The sequence below is a fragment of the Trachypithecus francoisi genome, unplaced genomic scaffold, assembly GCF_009764315.1.
Source record: "Trachypithecus francoisi isolate TF-2019V2 unplaced genomic scaffold, Tfra_2.0 Lachesis_group8, whole genome shotgun sequence".
NCBI classification, from domain to species: Eukaryota; Metazoa; Chordata; class Mammalia; order Primates; family Cercopithecidae; genus Trachypithecus; species Trachypithecus francoisi.
In genome coordinates, this window is record NW_022681473.1 from 121,841,564 (window position 1) to 121,858,992 (window position 17,429).

The window sequence follows — 17,429 nt, forward strand, 5'->3', positions numbered from 1 at the left end:
AGAACATAAAATCGAAGTGAGATTCTACTTTCCAGTCATACGCACGTCCACTGAATGCCTGGTGTCTCAGATTCCTGAAATGAACACTGCCAACCAGGATGATGCAAAAGAATGGAGGCAATGCCCCAAGATGCTTTCACCCCACCATTCAGAACAGAGCACAGGAGAGAAGGGAAGCAATGTGGGGACCCTCAGCCTGGTGTTCATCGAGGCAAGATTTTAGCAGCAGATTTGCCTTTCTAATTACACTTTGCTTGGGTTCCTATTCTTTGCTCACGCAACAGCTGGCACCAAAAGGGGGTGACTCAAAAGTTTGGCAGATGGTCGGAACAATCCCCCCAAAGATTTCAAATATGCTTCAATCAGTCTTTTGGGACTGATTGACAGGAGCCAGCCACCTCCCACAAGAAGGGCTGGGCTAGGCAGGCTGGACGCACACAGCCTAGGGCCACAAGCTTTAAGGTTTCTTTCCCGAAAGCCAGTGATCTTGCGAAAACATAACATACTCTGTTCTTCCAGGACCCCAGACAAGTTCTCAGGCCCAAAAGGAACACAGGTCTGCCCCAGCCCCCCTAGGCAGGGCAGACAGAGCCATCCTTCAGGGCAGATCAATACTGAGAGAAGCTTCCTAGCCAGGAACATCAATTTCTCTATTCTAACCACAGCATCTACGGTCTCAAGGACTGTAAGCTGTATGTGGCACACCCAGGCACCCACGCTGCTGAAGCCTCAATAACTAGCACAGTATCTGCAACACAACAGTGGCTAGATACAAATGTTGTCATCAGTGGAATAACGAAGGATATATTTTTTTTTTTTTTTTTTTGAGACGGAGTCTCGCTCTGTCGCCCGGGCTGGAGTGCAGTGGCCGGATCTCAGCTCACTGCAAGCTCCGCCTCCCGGGTTCATGCCATTCTCCTGCCTCAGCCTCCCAAGTAGCTGGGACTACAGGCGCCCGCCACCTCGCCCGGCTACTTTTTTGTATTTTTTAGTAGAGACGGGGTTTCACCGTGTTAGCCAGGATAGTCTCGATCTCCTGACCTCGTGATCCGCCCGTCTCAGCCTCCCAAAGTGCTGGGATTACAGGCTTGAGCCACCGCGCCCGGCCCGAAGGATATATTATTAATTTTTTGGCCAAAAAACGAAAGGAAATGTTTTTTAAAACCTGCTCCCCTCCCACTACGGGGACCACTTCTTCATCTTTTCTCCACGGTTCCAGTCTTCTAGCTCCTCCAGAGTACCTCCTTCCAGGGACACAAAGAGGAGACTCTCCCTCCAGGGAGACCCCGAGGACCCAGCCCCTAGTGGTGTCACCGCTGGGGACTCAGGCCGCCCGCCTAGCCCAACTCCCGCAGCTCAGCAAGCTCTTGGGGCTTCCTTGCCCTTACCCAGACCCTTGAAAAGCATCTTATCCAGCACGAGTCATTTAACCTGAGTTGTAAGTAACAGATGCCCATTAGAACTGTGACTCTTCCCAGGATGCTTGCATTTTACTACCTGGTAAACCCCACACAAGCAGGGACTGCTTGTCAGGGTGTCTCAGAGCTGGACACACACTACACCCTTGGTACATACTAATCAAATGTGGTTAAAGAGAACCAAAATATCAATCTAAAAAGAAAGACTAACTCTGAGACTCCAGGATTTCCACCAGAATTGGAGTAGCAGGGCCTTCCCAAGGCTGAGAAATAATCCCAGCAGTGACCAATTTTGCCACCTTAAAGCTTCAGCCTCCTGATTTGAAGCAGCCACGTCCCTCTAAGGACTCTGACAGCACCACACCTGCAGGGAGCCGCTGCTCCAGGGCGCCTGCACTACCTGGAGAGGCTTCGGGAAGACAGCAGCGGGGACACTGCAGGAGCGAGCTGATGTCTCATGGGACCACAGCAACGAGGAAAGGGCCACGGGGTGGGGTGCGGTTGGGAGAAGGGCTTCCCCTGGGGCAGGCCCTCGGGGCAGTCCTCCAGGCCCACCCCAGAAACAACCCTCAGGCACCGCTGATGGTGAGGTGGACCCAACCCGGAAGGAGCCCCCACTCACCGTTGATGGTGAGGTGGACCCAGCCCGGAAGGAGCCCCCACTCACCGTTGATGGTGAGGTGGACACAGCCCGGAAGGAGCCCCCACTCACCGTTGATGGTGAGGTGGACCCAGCTGCCGTTGTGGAAGGTGTCATACTGCTGGTCCAGCATGAGCACTTTGCACTCGTACCAGCCCTGGTCCTCAGAACGAACTTGTTCCAGCCGCAGAGATGCCTTATCATGAAGACTGGCCCGGCCTGGGGAAATAGAGCAGACAAAAAGCCCCACAGGCCATCAGGGAAGGCCAGCAGCTCCCCACCGCCTGCCCCAGCTAAAGACAGGGGACCCCTCACAATCTTCATAGCATTCCCTATGGCAGGGCCCCAGAACAACAGCTGGACCCACCTCCAGCAGCAGGTGGCAAAGGAAAGGGCCTAGCACCTAGGCCACAGAGCCACTCTCCCGCCCCAGCTGGCCCTGCCCCAGCCTGTAAGGCAACTCAATGCACTTGGCACTGAGAGCAGCCTCCGTTCCTCAGAATACTCGCATTCTTTTGGAGGTCTCCTGGGAGAAAAGTACGTCATGATGGATACAGAGATGAGAAGAGATGAAAGAGACAGAAAGACAGAATGAAAAAGTGCCAACAGAAGAGGATGGGTGGGGGGGTCTCCAGCGCACTCAGCAGCACCTCCATTCAGTTGAGCAATATGCCTGTCCCAGTAGGCTTCCCAGGACTGGCTCACCCAGCTTCCCTCTCTAGAGCAGAGGGAAGGCAGGCTGGGGACCAGGATGCTAGGGTCCCCTCCCGGTCCTGCTGTCAGTGCCAGAGAGACTACGTATCCTACCAAAGCCCAGTGACCCCAGGAGATAAGGGCGGCAGGGCCCAGAAGCCTGAGAACAAGGAATGGCTTGGCCATCAGAGCAAACATCCTGGAGGCACCCTTCCTCAGCTCCAATCCCCCACCCCAGGAGGATGCCATCTGTGTCTCACATGTGGCAATGAGGAGGCCAGAGGTGCAGAAGCCCCTTCCATGACGCCAGCAGGGTGAAGCAGCCCTCGAGGTCAGCCCCCCACCTCACCCGCTCTTAGCTCACCCCTCACCCCAGCCAATATCACAGCACCTCTGCTCTCCTCCTTGTCCTCACGCTGGCAATCTGCCTAAAAACTAGACTCTCAAAGCCATCCCTGGCCAAAAAGAGAGCATGAGACATAGGCACAGGAGTGAAAGAGACAGGGACGGAAGCATTCTGAGAAAGGCAGGGCAGACCTCAGAAGCCACCAGCAAAGATGAAAGTGAAGGCAGTGCCCTGCCTGCTTCCTCCCTTCCTTTCAACCCCAACACACGCTCGCTCAATGACACGCACACGCACGCACACACACACCCACGCCCTCCTCTCCTGCGGGCTGGGGGGCAGGCAGCGGCAGTGAGTCATGAGGCCTTTGGTGGCAGGAGTAACTGCCAAGCAGGACACAGACGGGGCCAGGAGAAGGAGAGGACAGCATGACAGATGAGGCAGAGACCAGGCACCTGCAAATGGTGGGGGTCCGAAGATTCATCTATACACTCAGGATGGGAAGGAGCCCCGACTTCAGAGCCAAGAGGGAAGGGGTGGGTGCAGCCAAGCAGGGAAGCCACGCTGCCCCAGGGCTGCCTGACTCAGCCTGCTGTCCACTCCATCCCCTCTCCCACCCAGGCCTCTCCAGCTTCCCCTATGGCTCCCAGCCCTCTCCACACCCCAGGCGGGTTTTTAGGCTGTTTAGAAGGCTTTACCCTGCATCACCTCCACTTCCCTCTCCTCCCACCGCTTAATTAGAACCTACCAGAGAACAAAGGATGGGAGGAACCAGGCAGAGATGGGGAAACAGAGATAAAGAGTGGTCAGGAAAAGGTAGGGGCCAGAGGGGAACCATGGAGGAGCTGACTCCAGATGGAGAAGGTGCGGGAAACAGGGTGCCCAGACCTTACCTGCATACTCAGGGTCCACGTGCGGGGGGTAGTAGCCAAACTTGATGAAGATAGGGATGGGGACCCCGAACTTGAACCACTCTACGACATAGGGTGGGGGCTGTCCCGTCACTGGGTGGATCACGTCGCATCGTAGGACCACGCTCTCCCCAGCTCTCGCCGTCACAAACTCGGGCTCCTCTCGCAGGCCGTGGGCGCCTGATGGGGACAGCCAGGTTGGACACAGAAAGCAGGTGACAAAGAGATCCTGCCCCAGCAGCCCCATGCCCGTGTCACAGGGTGGCCCCGCCTCCCACCAGCTGCCCTCCATGGGCTACCATGCCCTCCCAGGAGGGTCTCACGCGCACCTTCCATCCCTCTCCCCCTCGCTGCTCATACCTCCCTCTGTCCTGGGGCCCCCAAACATCCACAACTTGGGGGAAAGGAAGGGAGAGGAAAGGAGAGGGAAGCCATTCTCTTCAGTCCTACACGCCAGCTCTTCCCTCCCCAGTCTCAAAGAGCCGTAGGCGTCATCCGGCCCCACCCCCTGCTGGCATCCCGCACCACGAATTACAAGGAGTCCAGGACAGGGAGGTGAGGGGCCTGGCCCACCTCTGGAGGCCCACAGCGCTGCCCAGTTGTGGCTGCCTGTGCACATGGAACATTCTTTCTGCACCAGGACGCTTGCCACTACAGCCTGGTGGGAAATGACAGCGCCAGCCTTCCTCCTCCACCCCACCCCCAGCTCAGCCTGATGTGCACGGCACAAAACAAGGGTACTCCATGCAGGAGCAGGGAAATCCCGAACAAGCTCAGCTGAGGCTGTTCGTGGCAACACCAGAAGGAAAGCCCCGCAGGCTGAGCCGGCCTCTCCAGCCCCTCCTCCCAGCAGTGTGTGCCAGCCCTGCTGCAGAGGGGGAGTGGGAGGGGCCCAAGCCCCAGACATCACCATTAGGAGAGCAGCATGCTGGGGACGGAGGAGGGAGATCCCAGGGCCATCCTCACCTTGGGCAGAGGAAAACGAAATCAGACGGTGGGATAGGGCACACCGACCCTGGCTGGCAGCAGAGGGGGCGAGCAAGGCAGCAGGAGGGAGGACCAGCCCGGCCTCCACCCCACCGCAAGCTAGAGGACACTGCAGAGAGGAAGAGCCACGCACCCCAAGCGCCGCAGCACCATTCCTGGGCCCAAACAAGGCGTGCAGCCCTCCTCCCACGCCAGGCTCCACTGCCAGGCAGGGCCAGGGAGGCCACAAGGTCACCTTGTCCAGCAACGTCCCAGGGAAAAGGATGGCTGAGGGGAAGCTTCACCCCGTTCATTCCCTGGTACTACCCCCTACTCCCAACTGACCACAACTTTCCCCAGCCCCAGACCCTTCTGGTCCCAGGCCGGGCACCCGACTCTGCAGGGCAGCACCTAGGACAGCAGCTGCAGTACTGAAGCGGCAGCTTATAGACAGAGCCAGCTGGGACTCCCGCAGGGGAGGATGCCCAGAGGAGGGCAGCACCAGCCCCTGCCATTCCCCATTCCGGTGCCTGGGTCTGACTCTCTCTGCATCTCAGACCCCTGTGTGCACCTTGCTGTCTCTTATCCCTTCATGTCTGTGTCTGGCCACCTCTCTGTGTCTGTGCACACGCACACACATGCCGGGGTCCTCTCTGTGTGTGTTTGTTCTCTCTCTCTCTCTCTCTCTCTCTCTCTCATCTCTGGATCTCGGTCTGTCTTACTGGCTCCTCTGTCTCTCTCTGGCTCCTTCTCTGGATCTCTGTCTGTCTGCCTTGCTGGCTCCTCTGTGTGTCTGTCTCTCTCTGGCTCCTTCTGTCTGTCTGCCTGCCTATTTGTCTTGCTGGCTCCATCTCTGTGTGTGTGTCTATCTGTCCATCTCTCTCTGGCTCCTGCTCCTTCTCCATGTCTTTCTGTGTCTCTCTCTGTCTCTCTCTAGCTCTTGCTCTATGTGGGTGACTGTGTCTACCTGCCTATCTCTCTCCCTGTTTCTGTCTACCAGCGTGTGTGTGTGTGTGTGTGTGTGTGTGTGTGTGTGTTCTGGTTGGCTCATGCAAGGGGAGGGGTTCTGCCTGCTTCTCTGTATGCAAGGGCTCTGTCTCTGCATGTGTGTACTTCCCTGTCTGTGGCTCTCCATGTCTGTCTGTATGTCATCTCTGTGTGTCTTGTTCTCCCCCTCCCCCTCCCCTGCAAGTTGCGGAAGAGGGAGGAGGCAAGCCCTTCCAGAAGCTGATTGGCTCCTGGTGACATCACTGTTTTCTAGAGAAAGAGCTAAGATCACAGAGTATTTTTGGAGCAGAGCAGAGCATTGCACTCACCTGCCTGAGGCCCCAGCAGGTTTCCCAATTCCCCCACCCCCAACCTTGCTTCAGGCTAAGTTTGCATCCCAGCCCCTCAGGGAAAGCAGGAAGAGTGCCCAGCTGCAGCCTCGCCTCCCCTACAGCCCCAGGGGCCCTCAGCAGGAGAGCCTGCCTCCCAGCAGCCAGGACCACAAAGGCAGATGCTGGACCAAGAGGAATGGGTGAATAATGAGTGCCATGAGCTTGCAGAGAAGCAGTGTGTGTGTGTGTGTGTGTGTGTGTGTGTGTCTACAGCACAGACCTGTGAGGAGATAAGAAACTACAGGAGCCTAGGCAAAGAGGAGGGAATTATTCCCAGGTGTCATGTTACCTAGAGGAGGGCAGAGTGGGCAACAGAAGGTGGTTCCTCCCCAGAGCTTTGGCCCTAGGGCCCAGGCAGGAGGAACAGAGGCCTAGGGGGACAGCAGGCACCTCCAACAGTGAAGTTTTGCTCTGGTGAGCTGGCTTCCGGGGGAGGGCTCTAGGGGACAACGCCAGGAGGTGGGTTGGCTTTGACATGGGTTCCCGCTGTGAGGCTGTTCATGTGCGCCTAGCCTGCCTCATTCTCACTGCATAGCAATGAGGCAGGCTCTTCAAACCTTCCCCAGCCCTGGGCTCCCACCCCAGCCCTAGCCAGCCCCTGGGCTAAGCACTGAGCACCCAACCCAAGGCCTACCCCCAAGGCAGGCAGTCCCCTCCCAGCATCTCTTCCCAAAGACCCTTTCAACCAGGCAGAGGCAGCTGCAGAAAGGACACATCCCAAAGAGGATAAGCAAGACAAAATGAGAGGGAGCTTCCCCAGAATAAAGCAGTGGTGTGGGCGCCCATGTCTGGCCTCCATCCTGGGTCCAAGCCCTCTTGCTTTTCTGGATCCTAAAATATTTATCGGTTTTCTGTCATCTCCTTCACACACACATGCGCACGCACACACACACGCACGGCATGTTCTCTCACTCCATCACCCACAAGCACTTCTCCCTAAGCCTGATCGTTTCTGAGCCAAAGTATGTCTAATAACACACTCTCTCCAGAAAAGCTCAATGTGAAAAAAAGTAATCAGGCTGGCAGTAAAGAGGGAAGATGGTGGAGAGATAGAGAAACCCAAATATAGGGGGAAACCAAACCCACATCCAGGAGCGAAAGAGGTGCAAAGCCGAGAGCAAAGAGGAGAGCGGAGGAAGGGACAGGGGCAGAGCCCATCCCTGGGAGGGTGAGTTCAGGCCAGCTGGATACAGACACAGACTGTCAGAACACCCCAGAGCCTGGGTGGGGGCAGATCGGAGACTGGAAGGGGGAGGGGCTGGCTCCTGAAGAGAGTAGGGAGAAAGGGGAGGAACAGGAGGAAGAGAGGAAGGGGAGGGTGGAGGGTGCTGAGCCCCTCTCCCATCACAGCAGCCCAGAAGGGCCAGGCTCCTCCCTCAAAGGGGGAAAACTGGCATTGTCGGGGTGGGCACAGTGAAAGGCATCCATGTGGTGCCATAGGTCTCACTCTTTTTAGAGAAGGCCAGAAATAGCAGTGCCCAGAACCTAGTAAATCTGTATCTTGGGGGTGTGCCCAGCTCCCTTTGGAGCAGTTATGGCGGGGAAGAGGAAGCAGGAGGGCGAGGAAAGATGAGGTAGCCCCTGGAGGTCTGGCTGACCTTTTTGGAAGCCCACAGGGTAAAAATCTCCCGCTCTCGGGGCCAGGTGGTACCCAGTGGCTGGCTGAGTCCAGGGCTGCTGTTGGACCCCCTGTGCAGAACCATGAGGCATCCAGGGCCTGGCACAGCCCATGCCCAGCACTCACAACCTGGAGCTGCTCCGCCGGGGAAGGGCTGGGGGGAGGAGGGTACCTGAGAGCAGGACTACTCTAAACAGAGGAAGGAGTGCAGGGCAAGGTGTGAGGAGCAGGGCCAGGCGAGCATCAGCTGGCATGCAAGCCTCTCACGCTGTGAGTGCCTGCTGCACACTAGGCTGTGCTGGGAACGCAGGGAATCTCAATCCCTGCCCACAGTGGCCCTCCTGACACAAGCACCGCTCTCTCCTACTGAAAAATGAGCAAACGGGGAGTTGCGCCGCTCACCCAAAGTTACTCAGTTCCAGCTGTGCCTGATGCACAGATGGGGTCCCTGACTTCTCAGAAAGCAGGTGGCACAGAGGTCATCCTGGCCCGACCCAGGCCTCGGGACCACGGCCTTTCACCCACTGTCTCTCACTTTTCCCTTTCTTAGGGCCTGAGCCAGAGGTCGGCAACTCCCATACCACACTTGGGACAGGTTTTGCCAGTCCAGGCCCTGAAGCCTAGGACCATAGGGTGGGCCTGTCTCAGAAGGCAGCCGGGTGGGCTCTGACCCGCTCTGAGGAGCGTGGCCTTCTGCCTGAGACTCAGACCCCTCGCTAGGTCTGGCTGGTGGCTGGGGAAGGGGGGAACGGAGCGAGCACCAGCCTCCGTTGCTCATTAGTGTAAGTCCTTATTGCAGCCTCCTCCTCCTCCTCCTCCTCCTCCTCCTCCGGGCACCAGACTTCCAAACCACAGGCCTGTTGTCTAATAATACCAGCGACAGCCACCGCCACCTCCATCTGCCAGCCTAAAAATAATCCCTGCTGAGTCCAAAAAAGGCACAGCCCCCAATAGTCCCCCAACCCCTCCTCCCTGACAAGCCAGGAGGCTCCAGGAGATTCCAGGAAGCCGGCAGACCCGGAGCTCTCACAAAGTGGGAGGCACACGCCCAGAGGAAGGCAGGAGGAAGGCGGGACCCAAAGCACAGCAAACACCCAGAAAGGACGAGGCGGCGGGGGAGAGACCCGGCCCAAAACGCCGACGGCGTCCTGTTCTCGCTACAGGAAGGCAGGCAGGTACAGGCTGTTCTGCACACCCTTCTGCCTGCAGGAAAGCCCCCACAAAACCCGACAGCACCTCAGAGTGTTTCCACCCTTCAGTGATCGCCCCTTAGTGCCCTCACAATCCTCCAGGCCCCCACTCGCCACCAAACCTCTCAGGTTCGGAAGCCAGGGGTCAGGGAGCCCTAGCCGCTCCTTAAGGAGAGAGAGGCGCTGGGGAGGTGCAAGGTCGGCAGGCTCCTTCCTTCTGCAGGGGCCGCTCTGCCCTGACCCTTCTCGGTTGGGCTCCCCCAGCAGCTGTGAGGCCAGGATGCTATTAGCAACCTTAATTTGCTCTCAGCTAGATTGTATTTCCAAGAGTCCTTTCCCCAGGAGCCACTGGCAGGAAGGAAGTCAGTAATTCAATCTGGGCTCCACTCCTTTAATGGCTCCTCAGCAGAGGCAAAGCCACACCCCCTCTGCCCCCTCCCTACCTGGGCAGAGGCCTGCCTGGCACTCGCAGGGCCCAGGTGCACGCACCCCTTCAGCCGGCAGGCAGTCTAGCCAACTGAGGGCACCGTGGGCTCAGCCCCCAGGAGGCTGGGCTCCATGGTCGGGTGCCAGATAGAGGCAGTAAGTCCGTGGGAGGCCGAAGTCCCGTGTTTACTCCCTGGGCAACATCAACATTCCTACTCCGAAGCCAGAAAATGAAGACAGTGACTCACCTCATACAGTCTGTGCCTGTGTGCAAGTCACAGGCCCCCGCTCCATCTCGGTGGCATATACGACTGGGAGGGAGGCAAGGGGCCACGGGGGACCGAAAGCCAGGCTGAGCGGGGCCTTCTCAGAAAGGACCGTCAGGCCGGCTGAGACTCCTCCCAGCCCTGGCGCACATGGACTCTGTCTCCAGAGCCCTCTTGGAGGCCCCATCTCCTGCTTATTCACGCAAGAGAGAACAGAAAAGCAGGAAGATTCCCAAGAAAAATAGGTCAGCTGCCTCCAGCAGACTGGGCTCACACCCATGGGCAGCGCCTTGTGGGGAATGGGCATAAGCTGCCTGTCCAACACCAGAGTCCTCTGGAGTAAGCAACTGAGACCACAGCCACACCCTCAGGGAGACAGAGAGGCCCTAGGCTCCTAATAATCTCCGTGCTGCCCAGACTCCAGCACCAAGGGGATCTCGGCACAGTGGGAGGAGATACGAAGGCAAGAAGTTGGCTCCAAGGGTCTCTCTGCTCTCAGGGCTGCAGCACGGAGAAGAGTGGCCCCCACCTCGTGTCTGCACACTAAATTCCCCACCCTGCCACTCCACGCACGTGCACACAGACACACAGGCACTCAAGCACTTGTGAGCATGCACACATACAGGTTTCACATGTATGGGCACACAGGCATACATGCATGTGCATGCACACGTATGGGCACATGTGCACACACATACAGGTGTGCACACGTATGCGATGCATATACATGCTGGCATGCATACACACAGGGGCACATATATGCACACATGCAGGGGCACACATGTACACACAGGAACATGTGTGTATGCACACACACAAGTGCACACATATGCATGTGCGCACACACACTTCTGGACAGCTGGAAGCTGTCAACAGTTGCAGCTCTTTGACCATTCAGATCCACTCTTCACACAAGCTGCTTCCCCTCTTCTAGGAAGCAGGTGGAAGGGGACTGCTCCTTAAGTACCCTGCACCCCAGCCTGAGAAGGCCACAGGATGTGGAGAAGAGGGCTACCTTAAATCTCAGGGCCAGCCCTCTTTAGAGCTTATCTCCCACCCCCACATCTTGAAGCACCCAGCAGGGAGCAGCCAGCAGGGCTGAGGAAGAGAGGGCCAAGGAAGAAGGCACAAGCCAGCACCCGGGCTGGGGAGAGGGCAAAGGCACAGGAGGTTGGAGTGAGGGCCAGAGTGATGCTGGGGCTCAGAATCTTCCAGCCAGGCAGCCTCTGCTCTTTTGTAACCAGATCCTACCTTTCTTTCTCAGAGCCATAAACAGGAAACCACTCCAGGTCTGGAACCCTGCAACTCCAAGACCAGCACATGCAGGGCCACAGGCCCGCAGCTGAAAGCTGATTTTCCCACTGCCCTCAGCCAAGCCCTTTTCACATCCCCCAGGGCACGGGCTGCCAGACACACTCCTGTCCCCAGCGTGTGTGTGCTGAGGACACACACACACATCCATCCCTCCACTAACCACTTCCTGAGTTAAGTCCTTCTCAGCTGACAGGCTCACCACGGGGTCTTGATAGCAACCTCTGAGTCCAAACCTCCACCCTCCCATCTTCATTACCAAAAGGAAGAAGGGTAGGTCAAGGCCAGGTAGAAAGTAGAGGGCAATGGTCCAACTACTAGCAGGATCTGAGTCAGAACCTCATTGTATTTGGGGACACTGTAGTCAGGGATAATGAAACCACAGAATCTGTGGCAGACAGAGAAGGCAGGCGTGGGAGGAAAGTCCCAGACTTGCCTCCCCTATCCAAGGTCCACAGTCAGCTAAGCACGGCCCAGGGTCCTCCCACAGAGTAGGAACTCCCTCGGGCGGGCTCAGCAGCCATCTGAGATACTGAGTCTATACCAATCACTGTCTTCCAGGTTCTGTGTACCACTCCAGCCCCTCTCTTCTCCACACTCCCCCAACCCGTCCACTGACCTTAATCACCTCCCAGGCACACACACTCAAAGTCAAAAGGAAGAGCCCATTCCAGCCTTGTCCCGCACCCGAGGGCTGATGGAGTTGGGTCCCAACACAACACCATCCCTTCTTCCCTCTGCCAGAGCAGCCCCTGCTATGGCCAGTTCCCAAGGGTGGCATCTCAAAGTCCCTCCTGCTGAGGGACTTCCCCAGAAGTCACCTCTGCCAGTCAGGGAACAGCTGAGCTCTCACAGGGAGCCTCACCAGCATGTGAACACTGGCTGGTGCTGCTCACGCGAGCGGGCACCCACCCTCTCCCTCCAGAGGCTGTGTGCTGTAAGCCCTCACCTCCCGGGCTGTGTCCTTCCACAAACCTCTGGCCACTGACAACACTCCAGCTTTGGAGACCTTGCAAAGGACTTCCAAGCAGCTCTGAGGCCTGCACACCCTGCACATGTGTCCCTGGGATGCCAGGGACGAGAGGTTCTGCCCAGACAAGGTCAGCCCAGAAAGAGGTCTTACTTCCTGACACGGGCAGCCTTCTGAACTCCCTGCAACATACTCCCAGCTCCTAGTGCCCTGAATGGCCCAAGGGAAAGAAACTGAGGAGGATCCTGGAATCCCAGGGACACTGAGAAAATGATGCTAGTATTTCCTGAGCACATACTATATAACAGGTAGTTGTTTGTTTCCTTATAACACTCATGTCCACCTAAAAACCCTAAAAGCGCATACTGTTAGCACATTTTCTACTGAAGCAAGTGACATTTAGAGAGGTTGAGAATTTGCCCAAGGTCACAGGGTCAGCAGGTGGCAGAGCCAGAATTCGAATCCCAGTCATATGGCTCTAGACCTAGGTCCTTAACTAACCACACACAGAGCACTTGAGGCTAAAAAAGACCCCAAGACCAGTAAGGTCACGCTCTGCTTCCAGGCAGGGGTACATGTCCAGCCATTCCAGACAGAAGGACCGCTCTGCACCCTGAAAGAGGGCATAACCTTCATGCCGGGCAACCTTCAATTTTGGGAAGCCCTTCCTTCTATCTTGCAATTCTGTGTGTTGCTGCAGTATAAACTCATTTTCCTTTATTCTGGGCTCAAACTTGCAAAGAAGTCCATTGCCCACCCTGACTTAGGTTTGTACGCTATTTCAGAGCCTTCCTTCAGCGTCCCTTTTCTATTCAAAGATCCCAGCTCATCCTTTTGTGCTTTCAGGGACAGTCCCATAGCAGGAACATACCAAAAACGGGAGGGGAGAAGGATGCGGGCATTGGAAGACGGCAAGGAAATGGGGGAGAGGATGAGGCTACAGGCAGACTGTCAAGCGCAGCCCGACCCACCTCACATCCACCCCGCGTTCCGTAAGCTTCCGCCATCACCCTTGACAAACGAAGAGTTTTAAAACCACCCGGACCAACATGTCAGTTAACAAAATCACCCTTCCCTTCGCCCTCTGCTCATTCTGTTTTCAGACACCACCCCCCACCCCAGAAGCAGAGGCGACATATTCATTCCATTCCAGAAAGTTTCTTGAAGCACTCCCCCCTGCACAGACCGGTGACGAGGGGACCCCGCGAGAGGCGCCTCCAGCCCACCCGGTGCCCCACGCCGCTGGGAAAGGGTGCTCCGTCGGCGAGTCCTGCCTGCTGACTCCCACCCACAGCGGTTCTCTCCCGCCGCCATCTCCTCCGGCTTGGTGAACTTGCCCGCAGCCGGGTCGTGTCTGCGCGCTGACAGCCCTGAGCTCACAGTCCTGGCTCCCTCCAGGCTCCGCTCCCACGTCCATACAAGGGCAGAAAGCCGGGGCTGCCACCCAGAGGCTTGTAGGTCGCTCTGCCCATCGCCAAACCAAAAGCCCGCGCGCTCACGCACGCATCACCCAACTCGGTGGCTTCCCCGCTGCGTCTCCCCCAGCTCAGACCCAGGAAAGCGGAAAGAGAAAATCCCCCCTCCGCTCGGATTCACAGCGTGGGGACCCCTCTCCTCCCCCCTCCCTCCAGCCCCCATCCAGCTCTGCCTCGCAGCCGGGGAGGGCGGCGTGGGGCCCGCGCGGCTGCGGCGCGCTCCCGGGGAACTTTTGCCTGGCCTGGGCCCAGGTGCGGCTGAGAGACGCGGGCGCCGGCCGGGTCCGGCCAAAAGCGGACACACCTCGAAGCCGGCCTCATCAATCCTCCTCTCATCAGGCGCCCCTGTTAGGGGCCTCCGACCTCCAGCTGCCAAGATGTGTGGGCAGGAGGGGCGCGAGCGAAGCGGTGGGCGCCCGCAGGGCCGCGAACCCGGGGCCTTAGACTCGTGTGCCACGAGTCCCAGGGATCCTCCGGGTCGCGCCTCCCCGCAGGCGCTCCTCGCGGCGCGGGGCTCGAGCGTGCTGCAGCCTTCCCGGAGACCGCAAACTCCCGCAGCTAGAGTTTCCCGCAGCTCTGGGAGGCGGCCGCCGGGTAGGAGGCGACGGGCTCGGCGCGCCGGTGTGCACCGCGGGGCCCGTGGTGGGCGAAGTCGACCTGGGTTCCACTGCGTCCTTTCCCCGGGTGCCCGGCAGCCCGTGGGCTCTGGCCCTTCCCGCCCGCCCCTCCAGCCCACGGCCCCCAGGCCCTCCCCGGCAGTGCTCCCCGGCGCGCCTGGCCCGCGCCGGAGCCCGAGCCTCGCCCGCGGGAAGGCGCGCTGGGGAGCTGGGGAACCGGGGGGCCGAGGAACCGGGAAACCGAGGGGGCCGAGCGCGCCGGGAGGAGCAGGGGAGAAACGCCGCACTTCAACTCACCTTGAGCCGCAAGCCCTCGGGTGCCGATCACACTTGCTATGAAAGTGGCCACATACCAAATCATAGTACTACCGCGCCAGCCCGGAGCCTCATCCTATCGCAAAGTGCTCCCGCGCCCGCACGCGCCTCGCGCCCGAGCGCCCGCCTCGCGCCCGCCTCGCGCCGCCTACGCCCCGCGCCGGTGCTCCTGCAGCCCGGGCGGCCAGCTCTCCATCCCTCCTGGGCTCCGCTCGGCTCGGCGCGCGCCTCCCCGGCCCCGGCGCAGCGGCACCTGCACTACTCGCCCGGGCGGAGCGCAGCCAGGTCCACGGTGAAGCCTAGCCGGGCCGGGCCTCCGGAACCGCCCCCGCCGCCCGCCTATTGGACGCCTCCCTCAATCCAGGGCTCCGATTGGCTCAGCCGTCCGCCCGTCGCCGCGCGAAGGAGGCGAGCCCATTTCAAGGTGCGTTGAAGTGTGGCGAGCACAGAGCCGCAGAATCATGCGCATTGCCGGGGAGAAGGCGGTGTAGCGTCTTTGCTCGCTTCTCTCTCGCCTCACACTGCGTGGCAAGTTTCTGGTGAGTGAAGGAAATGGTAGCTTCTAACGGGACCCTGACGGGTCGCAATTACCCCGGACAGGTCTGAGGGAAGTGGAGCCCCCGCCCACTCATGGAACCCAACATCCGGTTTCCATCCTGCAAACAGCAGTTCCCGAGAGGACCATGCTGATTCTATGATGGGGAAACCCAGGAGCCGGCGGCCCGGAAGAGCCGGGGAACGTCCTTCGCCCGAGATCTTTTCAACTCAGAGGTCACGCGCCGCCTCCCCACCCCCACTCCCTCCGCACCCAGACACGTCCCCAGAGCAGCGCACCACCCCCTCCAAACGTGATGCAGACCGGGGGATGACTAAAATGACCTCTCAAAGTCGCTAAGATTTAGAGTGAGTCATTGGCTCAGCTGCGAAGTGCCACAGACCCCTCAGGAACACTCGTGCACACACACTCCACCCCCAGTGCTGGTCACTGCTGCTCGTCATTACTGAATCCCGACTCCGAGCAGTCAAAGTTGGGGCTTTTTCCCACTTCTCCTGATAAAAGCTGCTTCCTCACGCACATGGTTCCTCCCCTCCCCACCTTACTCGGAGCCCAGCCCCGTCTCTACCGCACGAAACCAAGATGGGTTTGGGGGACGCTTTAGGAGTCTGGGATGGTGGAGACCCAGGGAAAGGGAAGGGGCTTCTCATCCTACAGAGGAATGTAAATAGGAAACTGGAAGGTCTTCGTACGTTCCAGTCTCCCTACCCTATCCTGTCTCCGTCCCCTCCCCCAATACAGTTGTATTTGTAGAAGAAATAAATGAGTGTCATGGAAACATCTACTAGAAACAATCACCTCACACCAGCGCTCACAGGCTGCAGTGAAGATGTTTGTTCTTTCAAGGAGTGAAGGCAGTGGTAAGAATCACACCGCTCCCTGGGGCGGGCTGTTGGCCAAGGAAGGAAGGCAGAGGGTCAGCGAGCGAGAGCTCAGGAATTTCATCCTCTCAAAGCACTCATTAGCACAAAGCCCTGGCTCCAGGACACGAAGCTCCGAAAACAGCAAAGAGGCTTGCTCCTGGGAAAGCGTGCGCACAGGTGCACACACATGCACGGAAAGTGGCCTTGAATACGGAAAGTGGAGCCTTCCCTGACACCAGAAGCCTCTTAGCTCACCGCCAGCCCCTAGGCGGAAAGAGGCCCCCAACAGAGCAGTCAGTGAGCACATGGATAAAGGTTGAGGGCCTGGATAGATGTGGAGAACCAGGACTCTTGAATAACCTTCTACCCTACCCACCCCTCCACCCGTGCAAACATACTCAAGATGCATAACCTGGGCCCATCTCTCCCTGAGCCATGATTTTGGTTATCTTCTTGGGCAAAGATGCCTTTCTGGGGGCAATTAAGTGAGCTGCTTCAGGTCTCATTGATGCAGTGATTTCCAGGTAGCATGACCCGGAATAACTCCACCCCCAACACACACACACACACACACACACACACACACACTTACACACTTTCCCAGGGCCCCAGGACTGTAAAGACATATTGGAATCCATTTGCAGAATTGGTCATAACAGGATCCTTCTCCTCCCAAAACCTCTAAGCAGCTAACTGTGGCCTAGAGAAAAGTGCTGGATCCGCAAAGGCTGGCCCCAATTCCTCACCATTGTTAGGTATGGAGTGGGAAACAACAGGTCTCAGAGAAACCCTCTCCTAGGGGCGTGCAGGGCAAGGAAAAAGATGGAGCCACTCTCACCACCCATCTTGACTGCTTTCTTGGACCATCCATTTGTCCTACCCAGGGTTGTAGCTTCTGCTAAAGTAGAGTTGTCTATCAGAAGGGATGGCGGGCGTGGAGGCTCATGCCAGTAGTCTCAGCTACTCAGGAGGCTGAAGCAGGAGTATTGCTTGAGCCCAGGAGTTCTAGGCTGCTGTAATCATGCCACTGCACTCCAGCCTGGGTGACAGAATGAGACCCTGTTAAAAAACAGACAACAACAACAACAAAAGTGTCTGTCAAATTGGAAAGAAAAAACACGTAACAAGCTTTAGAACATGAATTGGGTTGGGAAGGGGTTTAAAAGATCTGTCTAAAGAGGAGAATAAATTTCTTCTGGATAATTCTACTGGAAACCGTGGAACAAGGGATGAAGGCAGAGAGGAAGGGGAAGAAAATTAAGATAGAAAGGGAAAAGTTCATCATCATCATCATTAGACATATCTCAACTGGGTTTCAGATCAGCTAAAGAGAGAGATACTGTATGAGCTTACAGTGGGGAGTGAGTCTGATCAAATCTTTTCCTCTTGGCATATGGCTGAGCTTTGGACCCAGAACGGATGGCTGCCCCTTCCTAGCGTAGACACATCCAGTTGAGTGTTCAAGGGGAGCA

At 57.7% G+C, this 17,429-nt stretch overlaps 1 protein-coding gene across 17 annotated transcripts in view; it reads right to left on the reverse strand.

The window, feature by feature from the left end:
* IGSF9B (immunoglobulin superfamily member 9B) overlaps positions 1-14,818 on the reverse strand; it is a 48,683-nt gene extending 33,865 nt beyond the window's left edge. For all 17 annotated transcript variants that reach the window (XR_004435702.1, XR_004435701.1, XR_004435700.1 and 14 more), the window contains exons 1-3: positions 14,521-14,818; positions 3,988-4,185; positions 2,131-2,277 (exon numbers count right to left, since the gene is read on the reverse strand). Coding sequence is in view for 5 of the 17 variants with exons in the window: in XM_033204534.1 (XP_033060425.1) it covers positions 2,131-2,277; positions 3,988-4,185; positions 14,521-14,584 (409 nt within the window). In the remaining 12 variants the exon portion in view is untranslated. The remainder of the gene's footprint in view (positions 1-2,130; positions 2,278-3,987; positions 4,186-14,520) is intronic.
* Positions 14,819-17,429: the final 2,611 nt, after the last annotated feature.